Raw genomic sequence first — 19790 nt, forward strand, 5'->3', positions numbered from 1 at the left:
CGCTCTTACTGAGGCCCAGTAGGTTTTCTTGAATTAAACACTTCTATTTGGTGTATGCCTTTAGCCGTTTACTAGAGTTTAAGTGGTTGTTTAGACTGTTTTGTTTTGTATCTCACTTTAGGGAGAGGATTGCTGAACTCCTCTGTCATTCAAGGAATCCTGCCTCAACGCGTCAACAGCCACATTTTCTGTTCAGTTTTATTGAAAGATCCTAATTTAATTTTGTATTATTCTGCTTGTGGTATCAGCAGAATACCACCAAATTGGTGTCTTAAATATCTGAAATTTCTCTTACAATTCTCAGAAGCTAGATATTCAAGATTAAAATGCTGTCAGGGAGAGCTCTCTTCCTGGCTTTCAGACATCCACCTGCCCTCTTGAGTTCTCATGTGGCCTTTCCTCTTTGTGTATATATATAGAGAGAGATTGCTGGTGTCCGTTTTGGGATACCAGTCCAATTAGATTAAGGGCCTACCCTTAGGAACTCATTGAACCTTGATTGTCTCCTTCATGGTCCCATCCCTTAAGCAGTCACATTGAGGGTTAGGGTTTCAATGTGTGGATTTGGGGGAAATGCACTTAAGTCCATAACAACCTTTGTGGATCCAGAATCTTGCTACTTTATATTATTTTCTGAAATTCACTCTGAAGTTCTTGGTTGGAGTCTCTGCTACAGATAGGGGTTTCCCAAGATGCTTGATTGGTGTCAGCTCTGGGGCTTGGGAAACCTCAGAGATTTCTCATTAAGAAATCTCCAACTACAGAACATTAAGTAGTTATACATACTTAATTTGCCCTAATGAACAGTACTGTAGTGAACTGTTGCTGTTGTACACATGTATTTGTACAAGTGTCCTGACTTGGTTCAGTATATATACTTAGAGGTAAAAATTCTGAGTTAAAATCTGTACCTCATGGTCTCCAAAAATTTTTACACTTGGTCAAACAGGAGAGAATGGTGGTGGTCAACCAAGTCAAATGCTAACTGCAGTTATGATATCCAAACTTAAATTGTGCATACTGTGGGACTGTTGTGTCCGTATCTTTACCAGTAAACAAGTACTTGACCACTGCATCTTGCTTTTGACATTTCAGAAAGTTTTATCATTCCAGTTTCCATGAAAAATTTAGTATCTAGTATAAGAAAATAAAGGACAGAGCTTCTATAAATTTGGTATTTGGATAGGAAATAGATTTGTAAATGATGTTACTTCATAGCTTTGATGAAAGTCTTATTTCATTTGAATGCCAGCTATTGGAAAGGTTGTTATTTTGAAGAATGGGCAGTCTTATTTTTTTTCCCAGAAAGTTGAGGTAATTAGCTAAGTGCTGCAAAGAAATATATTAAGCTCTTGAGCCTTGGGAAGATAGGTGATGTTGTTTGGATTTATTTAAGCCAAGACTTAAAATATTTCTAACAGAGGCGTTTTTAATGTTAGTACATTGGATAAAAGTGTGAAATTATCTGGGCACAGCAACGCATACCTGTAATCCCAACTACTCAGGAAGCTGAGGCAGACGAATTGCAAGTTCAAGGCCAACCTTGGCAACTTAGCAAGACTTTGTCTCAGATAATAAATAAAAAGGAACTGGTAGTGTAGCTCAATGGTAGAGTGATTGATTGGCATGCGTAAGGCTCTGGGTTCATTACCCAGTACTGCCCTTCTTTAAAGTGTGACAAAAAATTATTTTAAAAAAAAGTCTTTATAATTCTTATTACCTTTTTAATAAACCTACACATAAATTAGAGGTTGTACTGTATAGTCAAATGATGGAAAGATCAGTTCCTTTTCTATTTATCATATCCCATTACATTAACTGTATGTAAAAATGATCAAAGAGTTGGAAGTGATACCATTCCTTTTCATAGTTAACTGTGTTACTTTGAAATCTATTCTAAGCAGGTTTCTCTTTGTCTAGCATAGCTGTGATGAGAACTAGATTGCAATGTTCATGCTGTGAAAAATGCAGTTATGTTTAATAAAATCAGCAAAGAACTTGGGTACAGGTTCTGGTATTTTCATACAAGACAAAATATAGAAAAAATATAAGGATAGTGAGGATTTGAAATAATATTTAATTTTGTGTTTTTTTTTTTCATTTATAGAAACGGCGACTTGAACATAGTAAAAATGTAAATACAGAAAAGCTAAGAGCCCCTATTATCTGCGTACTTGGACATGTGGACACAGGAAAGACAAAAATTCTAGATAAGGTAAGAAAACTCTGTATGCATTGAAATAACTTTAAAAACATTAATTTAAAAGCACTGACAGCTTTAAAAACTCATTAACACACATAGGCAGTTCTGTTTACGATAAATAATTCGCTAATTTCTTATAGCTTTTATCTTTTTCCCTGTCAAAATACCAGTCTAAATATACTATCTTCTTATAGCTCCGCCATACACATGTCCAAGATGGTGAAGCAGGCGGTATCACGCAGCAAATTGGGGCCACCAATGTTCCCCTGGAAGCTATTAATGAACAGACTAAGATGATTAAAAATGTAAGTTACTTTGTATATCATGTGTTTTCATCTCTAACAAAAATTAAGCTATTAACTATTTCAAAAAGAAAGAAGAATAGAGTCTAGTATATCAGACCCATAGTACTTACCATTCAGAATTAACATCTGTATTATTTTGCCTTAAATCTTTCCAAGAAATAAAATATCATTATTGGAGCCATCACATTCTGTTTCCTTCCCTTTCTCTCCCAGAAGCAACCACTGTTCTGAAGTCAAAATTGGTCGTTTCTCTCCATGTTTTAACATTGTTAACATTGATCTCCATGTTTAAGAATTCTTTCCTTTCCCACTGATTATTTTTTCTTTCATTAGCTCTCATATTTTCTCTACTTGTTTAAAGGTATCCAGTTTTTTTATGTTGAATGTAGCACAGTAAAATAAAAGTAAAGCTTGATGGATCATTCCAATGCAAGCACCCTTTTAATGTTCTCGGGGTTGCAAAATGTTGATATTTCAATCCCATCATCCATGTTCCTGGACTTTATCTAATTTACTGTTTAGTGATGAAGTGCATAGGAAATGCAGAGTTAGCGCCTGATCCTTCAACTTTTATATGCCAGCTTTTAAAATAGTGACCAGTTTGGTTTTGTTTTCTCTTGTTAACTCATGGATTTAAATATTTACTGAGCTTCAGTCTGTTTCAGTTATTATTGTGCTGAGATAGTCTCATCTCTGTCAGTGTTTGGCTGCTAGGTCTTTTTGATGCAATTCTGATTGTCCTAGTTTTTTATTGTATCGATGACATCTGGTATAGCAGGATACTGTAGATTCATATGACATTATTTGAATAAGCAGGGCATTTTTAAAAATTTATTTACATTTTTGATCGATGTGGTAAACTTTCTTTAAAACATACTTTTGGAATTTTTTTGGTAATTAAGTAAGCTTTAAAATTGGATCAGATACATTTTGCAAATAATCTTCCTATAGATAACTTTACATGACTGCTTTGCTATTTGTATCACCTTTAATAATCTTATCAAAATGTAGTTTATAATATAGTTTTATGATTTAAAGGTGCTATTTTTTCATTGTTTCTGAAAAGTTCTTTTAATATTAATGAAAAATACTAACCATTGTGCTTTGCTTGTTGATTTTCATTTAAAACCATTCATTTAGAAAAGGAAGTAGTGATATTTTTAAGTTTTTATGGCAGATAAGTTGTTTTATAAAGAAGCTTTCATTGTTTTGACTTCTTGAACTTCCCATTGGTTCTAGTTTGACAGAGAGAATGTTCGGATTCCTGGAATGCTAATTATTGATACCCCTGGGCATGAGTCTTTCAGGTAAGAACAAGTCTTTTGTCATCGAGGAAATTTCTTGAAACTTACTCTAAAATTTTAATAGAGTCATTAAACTTTGGGTAATCATTTGAAATCTGTGGTCCCTATAGCAATCCTCATTGATTTAGTTGTGTTTTATTTGTATCCTTGTTTTCTAGAGAAGGAAATCTTTTTTACTAACTCCTGTGAAAGCCATTACAAAGAGAAGATTATATTGTGTTGTCCTATTCATTATCATGAAAAACTGAGTCAAAATTGGCAGAAATATTAGAGAAACTTTTGGATCTCTTTCTAACAGATGTCAATTCTGTGTGTCAGATGAGCCTTTGGCAAATTAAGGGCTATGGCCCTTGAACAGTTTAATGCATATAGTTTTCCCTCCTCATGCCCTGGTTTTGCATTTATATATTCAAACAATTATAGATGAAAACAATTTTTAAAAATGCATCTGTATTGAATGTGTACAGACTTGTTTCTTTGTCTTTTATTCACTAAGCAATACAGTATGATAACTGTTCATATTGTATTAGGTATTATAGATTAAATACTCCTTTTCTAAAATGTTTGGACCAGAAGTGTCCCAAGTGTTTGAAGATTGGAGTATTTGAATAGACTTTTATTTTATTCATTTATTTATTTGTGGTGCTGAGAATCGAACCCAGTGCCTCACACATGCTAAGCAAGTGCTCTACCACTGAACTGCAAACCCAGCTCTTGAATAAACTTTTTCCAAAAATCTGAAATCCACAATATTCCCAAATATGAAACTTTTTGAGCATCAGGTTGGTACTTGAAGGTTTTGATTTTGGAATTTTGGATTGGGAATTCTTAACTTGTATAAGTAATTTATAAGTGACTTAAAGTTTACAGGAGGATGTACTATGCCATTTTATATAAGGGACTTTAGCATCCTTAGATTATGGTACCTGTCCAGGTCCTGGACCCAATCCCCAGTTTTGTTTGTGTATGGTACGGGGGGATTGTACCTGGGGTCTCATGGATGCAAGGCAAAGACTGTATATCCCCAACCATTTTTGTGTTTTTATTGTTGAGACAGGATCTTGCTAAGTTAGTTTCCCAGATTGGCCTTGAATTGGTGTTTGTCCCGCCTCATTCCCACATGGGATTACAGGTGTACACCACTACATCTGACCCCCATAACTGTTCTCATTTTGTCCTTTTTGTTTAGGTTTAACAAAGAAATTACAGTTTAAGAAGTATATTGATATTGGAATTTTCTATTCATACATCTTTGTTCTCTTTATAACAGTAATCTGAGAAACAGAGGAAGCTCTCTTTGTGATATTGCCATTTTAGTTGTTGATATTATGCATGGTTTGGAGCCTCAGACAATTGAATCCATCAACCTTCTGAAATCTAAAAAATGTCCCTTCATTGTTGCACTTAATAAGGTAAGTCTTCCTTCTGAAAAACTTAATTTGGGAAAACGCTGCTTAATTTCTGCATAAAAAATTATACTGCAACATATAAGAACATGCACTCCAGGATAAGTATACCACTGAATGTGTTTTGACCAATTCATTCATACACATACGTAACTATTACCATTCAGAATATAGATTATTTTCATATTGCCAGAAAATTCCCTCATGCTTTTTTATAGTCAGTCTGCTGCGTTCTCTAACTATGCAAACACTGGTCTTTCTGTCACTCTAGACTAATTTTGCCTATTTTAAATTTCATATAAATGGAATCATACAATATGTAATCTTTTGAATTTGGCATTTTGTTACTCGTGTTACTACAGCATTATTCATGTTGTTGCATGTATCATAATTTTTTCTTTCTGTTGCTGAGTAATATTCCATTATCTGGATAATACCACACTTTATCTTTTTCACCTATTGAAGGATGGTTGGATTGATTTTAGTTTCAGGATATTAATAAGAAATGTCTATGGACATTTCTAAACAATTCTTTGAGTAGATTTTATTATCACTTTCTTTGAATAAATACTTAGGAATAGAATTGCTGACTCATACAGTGTATGTTCAACTTTGTGAGAAACTGGCAGATTTTTTTCATAGAGATTATACCAATTTATATTTCACCAACATTGTGTAAGAATTCCGGTTTCTGTACACTTACCTTGCCCCACCTTTAGTATTTTTTTTAAATATTTTTTTTAGTTGTAGTTGGACACCATACCTTTTTTTTTTTTTTTAATGTGGTGCTGAGGATCGAACCCAGCGTCTCGCATGTGCTAGGCGAGCACTCTACCACTGAGCCACAACCCCAGCCCCCCCCCCTTTAGTATTCTAATAGGTATGTGGTAGTAAATTATTGTGTTTAATTTTCTTTTTCAAGATGACTAGTGGTTTGAGCATCTTTTCATGCACTTAATACTTATTAAAAATGGCAACATCTCTCTTTGAAGAGTCTTTTCAAAATGCTTTGCTCTTAATTAGATGGCTAGTTGTCTTATTGTTGAATTTTAAGGGTTCCTTATGTATTTTCAGTATAAGTCCTTTGTCAGTTACATGTATCCCAGACATATTGCCTAGTACAGGACTGGATTTTTAATTTTCTTAATGGTGTAAATTGAAGAGAAGAAATTTCCAAGTTTGGCAAAATCCAACTTGTTTTAATTATTGTTTCTTTTGTTCTATATAAGAAATCTTTTCCTATCCCCAAGTTTGTTGAAATTTTTTTCAAAGGTTCAGGTTACTTACATAGAGACTTTTTGTTGATAGTATTATACTTTCCCCATGGATTTACTTGGGCATCTTTGTCAAAAATTAATTGCCATATTTGTCTGTTCCTAGAATTTATCTTCTGTTCTGTTGGTCTTTATTCATCCTAACACCACTCCTACCCTATCTTGATTATTGTAGCTTCATAGTCAAGTCTTGAAAGCCAATAGTGGTAAGTTCTTCAACTTCATTTTTGTTTCTCAAAACTGTTTTGGCTATTTTAGGTCTTTGAATTTCGGTGTAAAGTTTAGAATCAGCTTGTTTCTGCCAAAAAGCTTTTCAGGGTTTTGATTAAAATTGCTTTTACTTTGTAAATAAATTTTGAGAGAATTGACATTTTAACAATATAGAGTCTTCTGATAGTGAACATTATATCACCTTTTATTAAACTAGGTTGCCTTTGCTTTCTCTTGGCAATGTCTTATCATTTAGTGTCTGTATGTTGGACCTATTTTTCTAAATTTATCTCTAAGTATTTCATGCTTTTAATACTATTGTAAATAACATTTTAACAATTTGAATTTCCTTCCAACTGTTGATATCATTTTTATGTAGAAATAGTTGATTTTTGTATGTTCACTTTGTATCTTGTGACTGATAGTAAAACCACTTATATTAGTCTTAGTAGCTTGTTCTTCTTTTTCTTTTCTTTTTTTAAATAGTGTTTGGTTGTAAATGGACCTTTATTTTATTTACTTATATGTGGTGCTGGGAATTAAACCCAGTACCTCACACATGCTAAGCAAGTATTCTGCCACTGAGCCACAACCACAATCCCCTAGTAACTTCTTTAGTAGATAATGTGAGATTTTCTTTCTACATAATTTTTATATTCTTATAAATGCTGTTGTATTTTTTCCTTATCTGTATGCCTCCTGAATCTTTTTCTTCCTTATTGCCTTAACTAGACTTTCTAGAACAATATAGAAGTAATGACGTTAGACATTCTTGTCTTCTATCCAGTCTTTGGAGGAAAGTGCTCAGTCCTTTGTCATGGTGTGATTTTTTTCTATAGATTATTTTGTAAATACACTATAAGGCGGGGAAATTTATTCTGTTCCTAGCTTGTTGAGGATGTTGTGATTTGCTTGATCATGAAGAGTTGATTTTGTCACATTTTCTTTCTGCTTATATTGAGATGTTCATGTGACTTCTCTCCTTCATTCCGTGAACAACATGAGTTTCTACAACATGAATAACCTTATAGATGTTAAAAACTGGTCTTTACTGGAGTAGACCCCACTATAGGTCATCATGTAGTATCCTTTCAATATTTTTGATTTGCTAATATTCTGTTGAAGATCTTTGTGTTCACAAGTGATATTAGTATTTAGTTTTCTTATATGTTGTTTGTCTGGTTTTGATATCAGAGTAATAATATTGACCTCATAAAATGAGTTAAAAAATGTTTCCTTCTCCATTTTGTGGAAATTTTTGTGGCCAGATGGAGTTAAGTGTCCACTGGAATTCACCAGCAAAGCCACACCAGTGTAGTATTTCTTAAAGACAAGCTTTTTAGGTTTTTTAATATTATGACAGTTTTTATTTTCTAATATGAGCATTTATTAAGGTATTAATTTCCCCTTTAATTATTGCTTAGACATGTCATGTTTTTATTATGTAGATCAAATACTTCTCTGATTTATCTTGTGATTTTCTTAATTCCATTCATTATTTAGAAGAATGTTGTTTAACTTCTAACTATCTTGGAATTTTTTTCCACATTATTGTTTTTTTCAAATTTAATTTCATTGTGGTTAGAGAAAATACTCAGTATGATCTCATTTTCTTCTAATTTACTGAGATTTGTTTTATTCACTAACAAATGATTAGTCTTGATGTATATTCTTGATTCACTTGAAAATGTATTCTGCTTCTGTTGGGTTGAATGTTCTATATGAGGCAGTCACGTAGGTGATAGTGAGACTGTTTTCTTCCATTTCCTTGCTCTACTGATTGAGTTGCTGTTAGGAATGTTCAGAGCAGATGAGGCTGTAGATTTGTTTTTACTCTGAGTTCTGTACATTTTTGCTTCATCTTTTCTGAAGATCTCTAATTAGGTGCATACCCAGTTAAGGTTGTTATTACTTCCTCTTGATGAATTGCCCTCTTCTATCATTACTAACTCCCCCATTTTCTCTGTTAATATAACTTGTCCTCAAGTTTCCTTTAACATTGAAGTAGCAGGTCTTCCTTTCTTGTGATTCTCATTTGCATGGTATCCTTTTACTTTTTTAACCTCTTGTCTTTTTCATAATATTTAGAATGCCTTTCTTGTAAATAGCATGTTTTGCTCTTTTTTTGTGTAGGTGAAGAATTCCTTTCTAAACCATTTACATTTATTATAGTATCAGAATACTTAAAATTTTTTAAAATGTTTTTGTAGTGGTAGACGGATATAATACCTTTATTTGTTTATCTTTATGTGGTGCTGAGGATTGAATCTAGGGCCTCACACGTGCTAGGCAAGCGCTCTACCACTGAGCCACAACCCCAGCCCCAGCATACTTAAATTTTCTCATATATATATATATGTTTTAAGTTGTAGGTGGATATAATACCTTTATTTTATTTTTATGTGGTGCTGAGGATCAAACCCAGTACCTCAAGTGTGCCAGGCGAGAGCTCCAGCCCCCATAAAATTTGTTGCCATCTTGCTTTTTTCCCCCCTTAATTATTTCAAATAAATTTTGTTCCTTTTTCTTACTTATTTTCCTGCCTTTTTTTTCTTCTTTTTTTTAACTTAACACTCTACCTTCAAATATTATACCCAGCATGTATGTATCCCTTTGTATATTGCAAGAATATTTCAGAGATGTACAGTTTCCTTCTTCCTGTTCTTTGTGCTTTTCTACTTTGGCTACTTTTGACTTTTAAAGGACTTTATCAATGTGATTTTATAATAGTTGTCTTTCATTTTTACTGAGCTTGGAATTTCTTAGATTTATGTGTTTATAGTCTTCATCAAATTTTTTAAAGTCTTGGTTGTTATTTCTTCAGGTATTTCCCTGCTTTCATTTCTTTAACTACATAACAGAATTCTATGACTTTACTAGGATTCCAGCTGTTTCTTAATTTTGTCTCATAGCCTGCTAAAGGTTTCTTTCTTCCATCCTGTCTTTCCTGTATGCTTCAGTTTGTATAGTACTTTTTATTATATTTTCAAGGCTACTAATCTTTTCTTTTACAGATATAATTTACTGTTAGATTTACCAGTGAATTTTTCATTTCAACTTGACAAATTTTAGATTTTTCCTCCTTCTGAATTGTAAAATTGAGATTGACCTCCTTTATATTATCACCTAGACTGAGATTATGCATTGTTTTGTTATGCTATTATGTCATTTTTTAAGGGGGTACAAATTCCATGTTGTTTCTTTTTTTTTTTTTGAGAAAAATTTTTTTGACACATTTGTACATATTTATCATGTTTCTTATGTTATTTTTCAGTATGTGTGTACAATGAATTATGATCAAATCAGATGATTAGTAATATCTATCACCTCAGACATTTATTATCACTCATAACTTGTTGAAACCATGAGGGAAAGTTTATTCTGTTATTAGCTAAACAGATTTAATTCTGATTTGAACGGTATAACTAAAACGAGCTGATCTGAGATAGGGCAGTAACTTATTTTTTATTTTCTAGTTTTGGGTGTATAATTTTTCCTGGTGATGGTATTGTCTACTTTACAAAACTTTCTGGGAACCTGACAACACACATGTGTAGTGTTAGTATAATTCTAGGGTCTTGTATTTTGCAGTCTGATGGCCGCCTCTCCTGAACTCTTTGGAGGGGCTAGCAGGGGAGATTGGTATCTCAGCAATTTCTCACTTGAAAGGGGGACTCTTATTACAGTCTATAAAGGGCTTTTGTTACAATAAAAGGATTTTTGGATCTACTAATCTTAAATTCTTGAATGTTCTGAATTTTTGAACATTTTTCTTACCAAAAAACTTTTCCAGATTGATAGGTTATATGATTGGAAAAAGAGTCCTGACTCTGATGTGGCTGCTACTTTAAAGAAGCAGAAAAAGAATACAAAAGATGAGTTTGAAGAGCGAGCAAAGGCCATTATTGTAGAATTTGCACAGCAGGTAAGAAAACCTTCCCTTCTTTATGAAAAGCCATTTCTCAGACTGTTTCTTTCATTACATTATTTTTATAATAACCTCAGCATTTTTATTATAGGCTCTGTTCTCCTACTAACTGGATAGAATTTTTCCTTTATTCCTTCTTTGGTTTTTGTTTTCTATTTTGTTGAGAATGGAGTCTTGCTGTGTTGCCCAGGCTGACCCCAGATTCCTGGACTTGGGGGATCTTCCTGCCTGAGCCTCCCCAATACCTGGGGCTGCACTGCACACCAGCTTGCTTGGCTTCCTTCTTTTCATATCAGAAATCCAATACCTTACAGAACTCTTTACAGTCTGAACATTTTAAAAATCTAAGGTGCCTTAGAAGGAAGCCACTTTCCTTTAATATAGTGCCTCCATCACTTCTATACAGGAGTGAACCCACGGCCCTCAAGAGTGCTTCAGCAGTTGCAGAATGATTAGCCCTTTGCTTATCTAGCTTCTCTTTAGTCATTCCCCTCTAGATACCTCCTTTCACAGCTTGGTGTTTTTGGAATGACTTTTGCTTCCAGGGTTTGAATGCTGCTTTGTTTTATGAGAATAAAGATCCCCGCACTTTTGTGTCCTTGGTACCTACCTCTGCACATACTGGTGATGGCATGGGAAGTCTGATCTACCTTCTTGTGGAGTTAACTCAGACCATGTTGAGTAAGAGACTGGCACACTGTGAAGAGCTGAGAGCACAGGTGATGGAGGTAATTATCTTCAGGCTTCCTGCTTACTTCCCACTCCAGTAGCGAGTTCCTTGGGTAGAGGATGTTTATGACTTTTAGATGTAATGAATTTGATGCATCATGTGTTTTGTTTCCTTTGCAATAATTTCTGTTAGGTTAAAGCTCTCCCAGGAATGGGCACCACTATAGATGTCATATTGATCAATGGGCGTCTGAAGGAAGGAGATACAATCATTGTTCCTGGAGTAGAAGGGCCCATCGTCACTCAGATTCGAGGACTCCTGTTACCCCCTCCTATGAAGGAATTGCGAGTGAAGGTAAGCATTGATACACAGGACTTGTAAGTTCTGAGGTTGCTTCCTCACTTTGAGAGCAGTTTTATTTTAGATGTCTTCGTATGGAAGGCTGTCCCTCAGCAGAGATTTGTAAATGTACATATTTACCAGACCAGGGCTTTCCTAAAAGATAAATTACATCGTTTTGCTTCCACAGTGTTAATTGATTTTTTATTATTAACCATTTTTATGTTAAAAGAAACATCCATGCTGAAAAGTGCATAAAACATAGAAGAAAAGTTTAATAATAATAAAGTTTTAGGAAGCAGCCTTGCCACAGATCAAATGTTGCTTGCTGACACCCAGAAGCTTCTACATGCTTCTTCCTGATGTGAGATCCCTCTCTTCCCTGATACCTAAGACTTAGCCAGGGCTGCATGAGAATAGCTAACTTCTCCATTTTAAACATCCTTAGTTTTAGAAACTGAGTGTGCAGCCCTGAAAGTGTCTGGGCTCTGTATCAGCGGAGTTATTCTTAGTGTGCACTTTTGTATCTTTGACTTTCCAGCTGATAAATAATTTTTAAGATTTGTATTCCAGAGCTGGGGCTATAGCTCAGTGGTATAGCACTTGCCTAGCATGTGTGAAGCACTGGGTTCAATCCTCAGCACTGCATAAAAATAAATAAAGGCATTCTGTTTAAAAAAAAATTCCATTATGTGGATATGGTATGAATTATCTGTTCTGTTGAAAATGTAGCCTTTGTTATTACCAGTAGTGTCAGGAAGACTGTTCTTTCTGTCTTGTGGAGTCCTGCCAGTGTCTCCAGGGTGCACCCTGTAGAGTGGATTGCATGTGTGACTTATTTCACTAGATGAGGTCGCACTGTTATCCACATTAGCCAATAACAAGTTAGATTCCTGGTTATTTCATATCTTTATCAGGTCTTTGTCATTTTTAAGATTTATATGAGACACTGGTCTATTATTACTTTTTTATTATTTTGTAGTTTGTGTGTATGTCTAGTCTAAGGAATGTTTCCTGACCCTCAGGTCATGAAAATAGTCTCTCTTATCATCCAATGCCACTTTTCAAATATATGTGGTGGAAAATGTTTTTATCTCTGTAGAACCAGTATGAAAAACATAAAGAAGTAGAAGCAGCTCAGGGGGTAAAGATTCTTGGAAAAGACCTGGAGAAAACACTGGCTGGTTTACCTCTCCTAGTGGCTTATAAAGAAGATGAAGTCCCTGTTCTTAAAGTAAGTTCACTGTTATTATGTCATTAAGGCACATGCTAGGGGTGTGACTAAAATGGACACCTTTGTCTTTGTGAAGTCTCTTGGTCTCTCAGCAAACTTAATGTTTTGAAATTACTTCAGTTTATACAATCACTGTGAATTGACATAAATATTTTTGTATCCACTAGAATCTAGATAAGCCTTCTGTTTTAAAATAGAATTTTAGATAACCTAATTTATAGATGGAGCTGAAGAAAATCTTCCTAGAGACAGTCATTTAAAAGCCCATTTGTGGATAGCAGTTGGCCCATATCCAGCAAAGTTTCACAAAAGTGAACCTTTTAGCTATAGTCTTATTTGTTTCCATGCCAGAGAACAAATATAGGTGTTACTAGCACTGACCTCTTATGTGCCAGGGCCACCATTATGTAGTGGTAGGTCATGCCATCAGGTAGTCACTTCTGGGGCCAGTGGGAACAGGGCAAAGCACAAACCCAGTGCCAAGTATGAAGTAGATTTCTGTATCTTTTTTAATGGTGTGAACACATTTAGCTGTTAAGATAATGAAGTTTAGGGTATTTCATTGTTGAAACAGCCAAGCAGAGCTATTAAGCTACCCTAACATTTGTGGTACTACTTTTGAACGCTCATTCTTATCTATTATTTCATTCTGCCCCCACCCATCTACTGTTTTTCCTTAAAGTTGGTCAACCTAAGACAAAGGTGAAGTGGGGATAGGACTAGATAGAGTTGCCAAATCTCTTCTGGCACAAATTATTATGCTTTGCCCTAAGCTTTGGCTTCTTATTTTCAGATGAATACTGAACCCAAAAGAGGAGCAATTTCATTCTAGGCAGTTGAGGGTAGAGATATACTGACATCCTTGTCAAATCTGATTTCTTTTTAAGGATGAATTGATCCATGAGCTAAAGCAGACACTAAATGCTATCAAATTAGAAGAAAAAGGAGTCTATGTCCAGGCATCTACACTAGGCTCCCTGGAAGCTCTACTTGAATTTCTGAAAACATCAGAAGTGCCCGTAAGTAATCATGCCCAGCTCTTCACAAGTCAGTGGTGGTTGTGGTTTGTGATGCTGTTGCCATTACTCGACACATGCAGATAAAACTGGAACCTTCCTTTTTTACAGTATGCAGGGATTAACATTGGCCCTGTCCATAAAAAAGATGTTATGAAGGCTTCTGTGATGTTGGAACATGATCCTCAGTAAGTCATTGTTTCTGCTACCTATGGCCTTCAAACTGTCCTTTGTGACTGGCTTTTTTTCATTGAATGATCCTTGATGTATTTTAATCTTTCAGATATGCAGTAATTTTGGCCTTTGATGTGAGAATTGAACGGGATGCACAAGAAATGGCCGATAGTTTAGGAGTTAGAATTTTTAGTGCGGAAATTATTTATCATTTATTTGATGCCTTTACGAAATATAGACAAGACTACAAGAAACAGAAACAAGAAGAATTTAAGTAAGTTGGCATTTTTTATTTTATTTGGGTTCTTTAGTAATGAAGTTTGTTGAGAATTAACTAAATCCTGGAAAGGCATGTAGGCAACAAAAGCATGGCATTTGTACATCTACCTGAGGTTGTGTCCCTAAATGGTCTGTTATACCAGAAACTCTGCACCCAGTTTTCTTTGTGGCCTTTTAGTTTATTCATTTTCAATGCGGCAGCTGTGGGTGTCATGAACATAGTAGTTGCTTTATCTTGCTGGAATTGCTTATCTGAAATTGCACGGAATGTGATTAACAAAATCAAAGTGTGAGAATTAGGAAGTCAGTGAGAAGTCAATTCCTGCACAAACATTCTGATGGTCAGTCTCACCCAGGCCAGGCGCCTTCCTTTCAGAGCTGAGGTGCTCACTCTCATTGGGAGAGGCAGCTGGTAGTTAATGCTTAAGTGGAGATAGGTACTGAAAGTCAAAATAAAGTAGGGAGGAGCCTTGAAAAGGAGAGAAGGGGGCTGTGATTAATATGTAGTTGGAAGGTCTCATCTCTTTAGGCCTCTCATTGGAGCATCCAGGCAGAATCTCACATGAAGCAGAACTGGGTCCAAAAATGGAGGCACCCACATTGGCTGAGGCAGGTTACACTGCAGGGACTGTGGTAGAAAACCAGGTAACAAGTTGGCAGGATCCATGTGATGTAGAAAGGGCCTTGTGGGCAGCAGGAAGTGGAAGGATGGAGCTTTTCCTTTGACTTGTGAGTAGTAATTGTTTGCCTGGTCATGGTCAGACTGTTTGCTAGTGTTATGGGTTGAGCACCTGTCAGGAGCCTGCTATAATCCATGCAAGAGATGATTGATGAGGTGGTTCACACCAGAGCAACACAGAGAATGGTGGCTTAATTTTAGATACACTTGAAGGTAGAGCCAGTTGGTAAACATTAGGATTTAAATTGGTGTATGGTCACTTTTGACCATGAAATCTAAAGCAAAAAAAACTACTTGCTTGGGAAGACTGCTAGAAACTTAGCACTTCCAGCATATGCTTAATAAGCAGGGAAATTAACCTTGCAGCAACTTTTTGGATCAAAAACTTAGGAGCATGGTGAAGAGGAGGAAGTGGATAGATACCTTGGGGTCCCAAAAGACTTACACATGTGCTAAATGACAGACTTGCCAGCAGGTACTGTCCCTGTTCTAAGCCCCAGGATATGGCTGTAGAGTGGCTTCTTTGGGGGTCAGGCTTGACCTTTTGTTTTGGCACAAAATCCTACTGTACCCAAACACCAAGCTGGGAATAAAGCAGTGAAGGGCTCCTTGGCTCCTTACTGGTTGGGTGGAATGTGGGAAGACTTGGGAAGCAATAAAATGGAAAGAGGGAGGAGGAAGGGAAGATGAAGGGCCACAGAATCAGGGTGGCCTTGGGCTGTCAGCTGAGCACCAGCTTCTGTGGATGGACCTGCTTTTCTCACTCAGCCTGAGCAACCTGCTTTCATGTAATGGAAAAAGCCATATGTCCATCTGCTGTGTTGGTTGAAATTATTTTATAAGCTTAAAAAAATTCTTGCTTTCATTTTCGTTTCAGGCACATAGCAGTATTTCCCTGCAAGATGAAAATCCTCCCTCAGTATATTTTCAATTCTCGAGATCCAATAGTGATGGGGGTGACTGTGGAAGCAGGTCAGGTGAAACAAGGGACACCTATGTGTGTTCCAAGTAAAAATGTAAGTTCCAGCTGTACTGAGAAAGTGGTCTTATCTCCATGGGAGGGGGAAAAAAAAAAGTTTTGTTTCCAGAACTTTAAAAAACCATCCAAGCTTTTAGCCTGGTATTATTGCACCTCGGTATGGGTAAATGTCAGTCTTTAAACAAAAGAAAAATCAATATGGTTTGCGTGGTACACTGTTTGCAGTCCCCATTCACACATCATCACTTGTCCCTCATTTCTCTGGTGACTCCACTCAGCAGCTGGTTCCCTTCTAGGTGTGCATTGGCTGCGCCCTACCTGGTGGTTTTGCACATCACTCCTGCATTTGGATCGTCTGCCTCCTCACTAGCTAGTTAGAATTATTGGGAAGGAACTTACAAAGGAGTTTTGTGACCCCTGTGTCACACACACACTGCTGCTGTCTGCTCAGTTCCCTGAGGAAATTGCTGAAAGAGAAAACGGTCTCCGTGGTTCTTGGGAGAGTTCTTGTGAATGCCTGTTTCTCAACAGCCTTCTTTCTCCCAATGGCTTCAGTACCCACTGCAGTCAGCACCCAAGTTGTTACATAAATGGATGCATAATTGTGAAAATCACAAGTATCCAATAGACTTCAGTTTTGTGGTTTTTAAACTGTAGTTTGGTCAGTGAGATCCCAGAACTTATGCTGATTCCCATGTCCTTACTACACAACTCCTGTCCTGGAAAGGGTAGTGAGAAGTTCCAGACTCATCCAAGATACCCTGCCCCAGCCCCGGTGCATGGCCCTTGAAAGTTTGTGCTTCCACACCATTTCAGTGTTATCTAGGACACTACTTGCAGTAAAATCAATTTTCCATGTGACTTTGACCTCCTAAACCAAGTCAAGCTCTTCCTGGTTTTAGTCCCCTCAGACCCTGCCTCCCCTCTCAAAGTTTGAGACCAGCTAGGCTCAAATTTGCTGTTTTCGGGTGGCTGGAATTACAGGTGTGCTATTTTCACACCTAACCCTTTCCACTTGTTCTCTAGTACCTTTTTCCACAAGGCAGTCCAGGGGGTCCTCCCCTGTAAACTAGTGTCACTGTGACTTGTCATTTTCAATTTGCATAATGTGTCCCCAACTGCCTTTCTGACTTCAACTCCACTGGCTGCTTTGAGTTCATTCCTGATGTGGAGCCTGCCATTCCCTCCTAATACAGCCTGTCCTGAGAGGACGGAGCAGTAACAGAAAGTGACCTGGATCAGCAGAGATCTGGTTCATCAGTGATCTCTCGCCATCCTTATAGCTGTCTTATAAAGGGCATAAGTAAAAAATTCTTCCCTGATCCTGTGGTAAGCGCAGGATAATGTGCCTAGGTTTTTAGAGAGGGCTCTGTGTGTAGTATTTCAGCTGTCAAGGTGCTGTGGAGGGTACACATCCCTCTGCGTACATTGTACTTTCTATTATCTTACAGTTTGTTGACATTGGAATAGTAACAAGCATTGAAATAAATCACAAGCAAGTGGATGTTGCAAAAAAGGGACAAGAAGTGTGTGTCAAAATAGAACCCATCCCTGGTGAATCTCCCAAAATGTTTGGGAGACATTTTGAAGCTACAGACATCCTTGTCAGTAAAGTAAGTATTTCAGTGGCATGTTTTCAGAAATTGGGGTGGGGGTCTGGTCACTTTTGATAATCTGTAACAATAGGTTTGAAGTCTGTCTGGACCTGTAGAATCTGATAGTACTGGATCCTTCTCTAGGGTGTGCTCTGGTAGGGCCTTGTCCTGGTTAAGGACAGTACCCCTGAGTACAGCAGCACTGACAGAATGCTATGTTCCTTGCAGATGTATTGGGTGTGTGTGGCGGGGAGAGCTCTACTCCCTTAGGCAGGCTCACATTGTTTCTGCTGCTGAAGTTTTCTTTACACTGAGCAACATTTGTGCACCTGTTTGTTACATTCTGTTCACACCTGTTTGTGCCTCATGCATTGCAGATCAGCAGGCAGTCCATCGATGCGCTCAAAGACTGGTTCAGAGATGAAATGCAGAAGAGTGACTGGCAGCTTATTATGGAACTGAAGAAAGTATTTGAAATCATCTAAATTTTTCACATGGGGCAGGAATTGGAGTAAATGCAATATTATGTTGTAATACCACCAACAAAACAAGACAAAAAATGGAACAGATGTATCTGGACACTGATGGACTTAGGTGTATAAAACGTTTTCCATGAGAAACCAAGAAACTTACACTGGTTTGACAGTGGTCAGTTACACATCCCCACAGTTCCAGCGTGCCTGTTCGTTCACACCCTCCTCACCCCACCCTTCCTTACTTGGCTGCTGTTTTAAAGTTTGCCCTTCCCTAAATTTGGATTTTTATTACAAATTTAAAGATCTTTCAATTTTATACTGATTAAATCAGTCCTGCAGTATTTGATTAACCTCGCTTCTGCAGATTGTGTGATTCTTGGGACTTTTTTGATGTAAGATCTTTCTTTATGCGTATTCTTCCGCCATACGCCCTTAGGGATTTTTTAAAATAGAAAATGAAGCATTCTGATATTTATCTGCTTTGTGTGAAACCATGGTGTAAAGTATAGCTGGCTGCTTTTTACTGCTTGTATAGTCATGAGAGTCTTGTAATCATCACAGTTCAAAAACTAATTATAATAAACAGACATTGCAGTACTGGTAAGCTCTGTTAGGCTTCCATGTCAGTGTAGCTTCTCATCCTCATATCAGCATAAGGCAACAGGAGGGATTTTCATTCATTAATCTTGTTCTGTTTTATTTGTCCTTTTACCATGCACATACTTTCTGATAAATTGCCCATTGTTACCAGCTGTCTTATCTGGGTTTGGTGCCTCTGAGTCACTTCAGATACCTCATAGTGTGATTTATTCATGGTAGTGATCCAAATTGCTAGCTCTAGATTAATATGGATCTAAGTAAGCAGACACTCTTGTTGAGGGAAAATAAGTATTAATTAGCAGCATGGACTCAAACGTATATAAAATTTGTATGCTGTTAACGTTCTCTTCATTATCAAAATTTCTCTAGGGCCAGTAGAGGCATAGCCAATACCATCTCAGAACTATCTGTGGGACTTCCATTTTTCCCAGAAGCATCCCCACACAGAAGAAAAAAATTTACTTAACATGTTCATGTGCATGCTTGGAGACAAGAATAAGATGAGTTAGAAGCTTTACCCTTTCTTGGAACAAGTAGAATCCTGGTCTGGGACCTCTCAGGAATTTCAAAGCTTAGCATGGATCCAGCCAGAAATGGTCTGGAGGTTTTTCAGCCTCTTAAGTATAATAAATAGTTGCTTCCTAGAGTTGAGTTTTTAAGGATTCACAAAAAGGAGCCTGTACAAAATATACATACAGTTCTTTATTAAACAACTGTAAACACTTCACTGTAAAAATCCATAAAACTTTATAAACAAACATTTTGTAAATAGAATCTATGCTACAGTAAAAGAATTAACACAATTATTTACATGCAATACTGACAAATTTGGCACTTTTTGAAAAGAAATGTACAAAACACTTGCTTTAAAAAGAAATCTGAAAATGTAAAAACTCAGAGCATTACTATCATGCACTTTGCAAATACCTCACAAGCACTTATGGCACAGCTAGCGGAGAGCACCAGGCTCTCTGGTAATATTTATGTAACTTTTAATGTGCTTCCATAAGTTTGTTGTAAAACCACCTGAACATTGTCAAGAATAAAGTCAAATGCCATATTCCAAACCGATTCCACCGATTGCTGCATCAACCTGAAATCGGGAAAGAAGAAAAACCA

At 36.6% G+C, this 19790-nt stretch overlaps 2 protein-coding genes across 10 annotated transcripts in view; one reads left to right on the forward strand and one right to left on the reverse strand.

The window, feature by feature from the left end:
* EIF5B (eukaryotic translation initiation factor 5B) overlaps nt 1-18595 on the forward strand; it is a 63657-nt gene extending 45062 nt beyond the window's left edge. For both annotated transcript variants that reach the window (XM_081265003.1, XM_081265004.1), the window contains exons 11-24: nt 2108-2215; nt 2398-2508; nt 3748-3815; nt 5083-5224; nt 10496-10627; nt 11176-11358; nt 11493-11654; nt 12742-12873; nt 13761-13892; nt 14001-14077; nt 14173-14337; nt 15899-16037; nt 17452-17613; nt 17973-18595. In XM_081265003.1, the coding sequence (XP_081121129.1) occupies nt 2108-2215; nt 2398-2508; nt 3748-3815; nt 5083-5224; nt 10496-10627; nt 11176-11358; nt 11493-11654; nt 12742-12873; nt 13761-13892; nt 14001-14077; nt 14173-14337; nt 15899-16037; nt 17452-17613; nt 17973-18080 (1821 nt within the window). In that variant the 3' untranslated portion in view covers nt 18081-18595. The remainder of the gene's footprint in view (nt 1-2107; nt 2216-2397; nt 2509-3747; nt 3816-5082; nt 5225-10495; nt 10628-11175; nt 11359-11492; nt 11655-12741; nt 12874-13760; nt 13893-14000; nt 14078-14172; nt 14338-15898; nt 16038-17451; nt 17614-17972) is intronic.
* The window catches only part of REV1 (REV1 DNA directed polymerase), a 78442-nt gene continuing 76841 nt past the window's right edge, over nt 18190-19790 (reverse strand). For all 8 annotated transcript variants that reach the window (XM_081264995.1, XM_081264997.1, XM_081264994.1 and 5 more), the window contains one exon: nt 18190-19764. In XM_081264995.1, the coding sequence (XP_081121121.1) occupies nt 19653-19764 (112 nt within the window). In that variant the 3' untranslated portion in view covers nt 18190-19652. The remainder of the gene's footprint in view (nt 19765-19790) is intronic.

Source organism: Spermophilus citellus (genome assembly GCF_964194105.1).
Source record: "Spermophilus citellus genome assembly, chromosome: 13".
NCBI classification, from domain to species: Eukaryota; Metazoa; Chordata; class Mammalia; order Rodentia; family Sciuridae; genus Spermophilus; species Spermophilus citellus.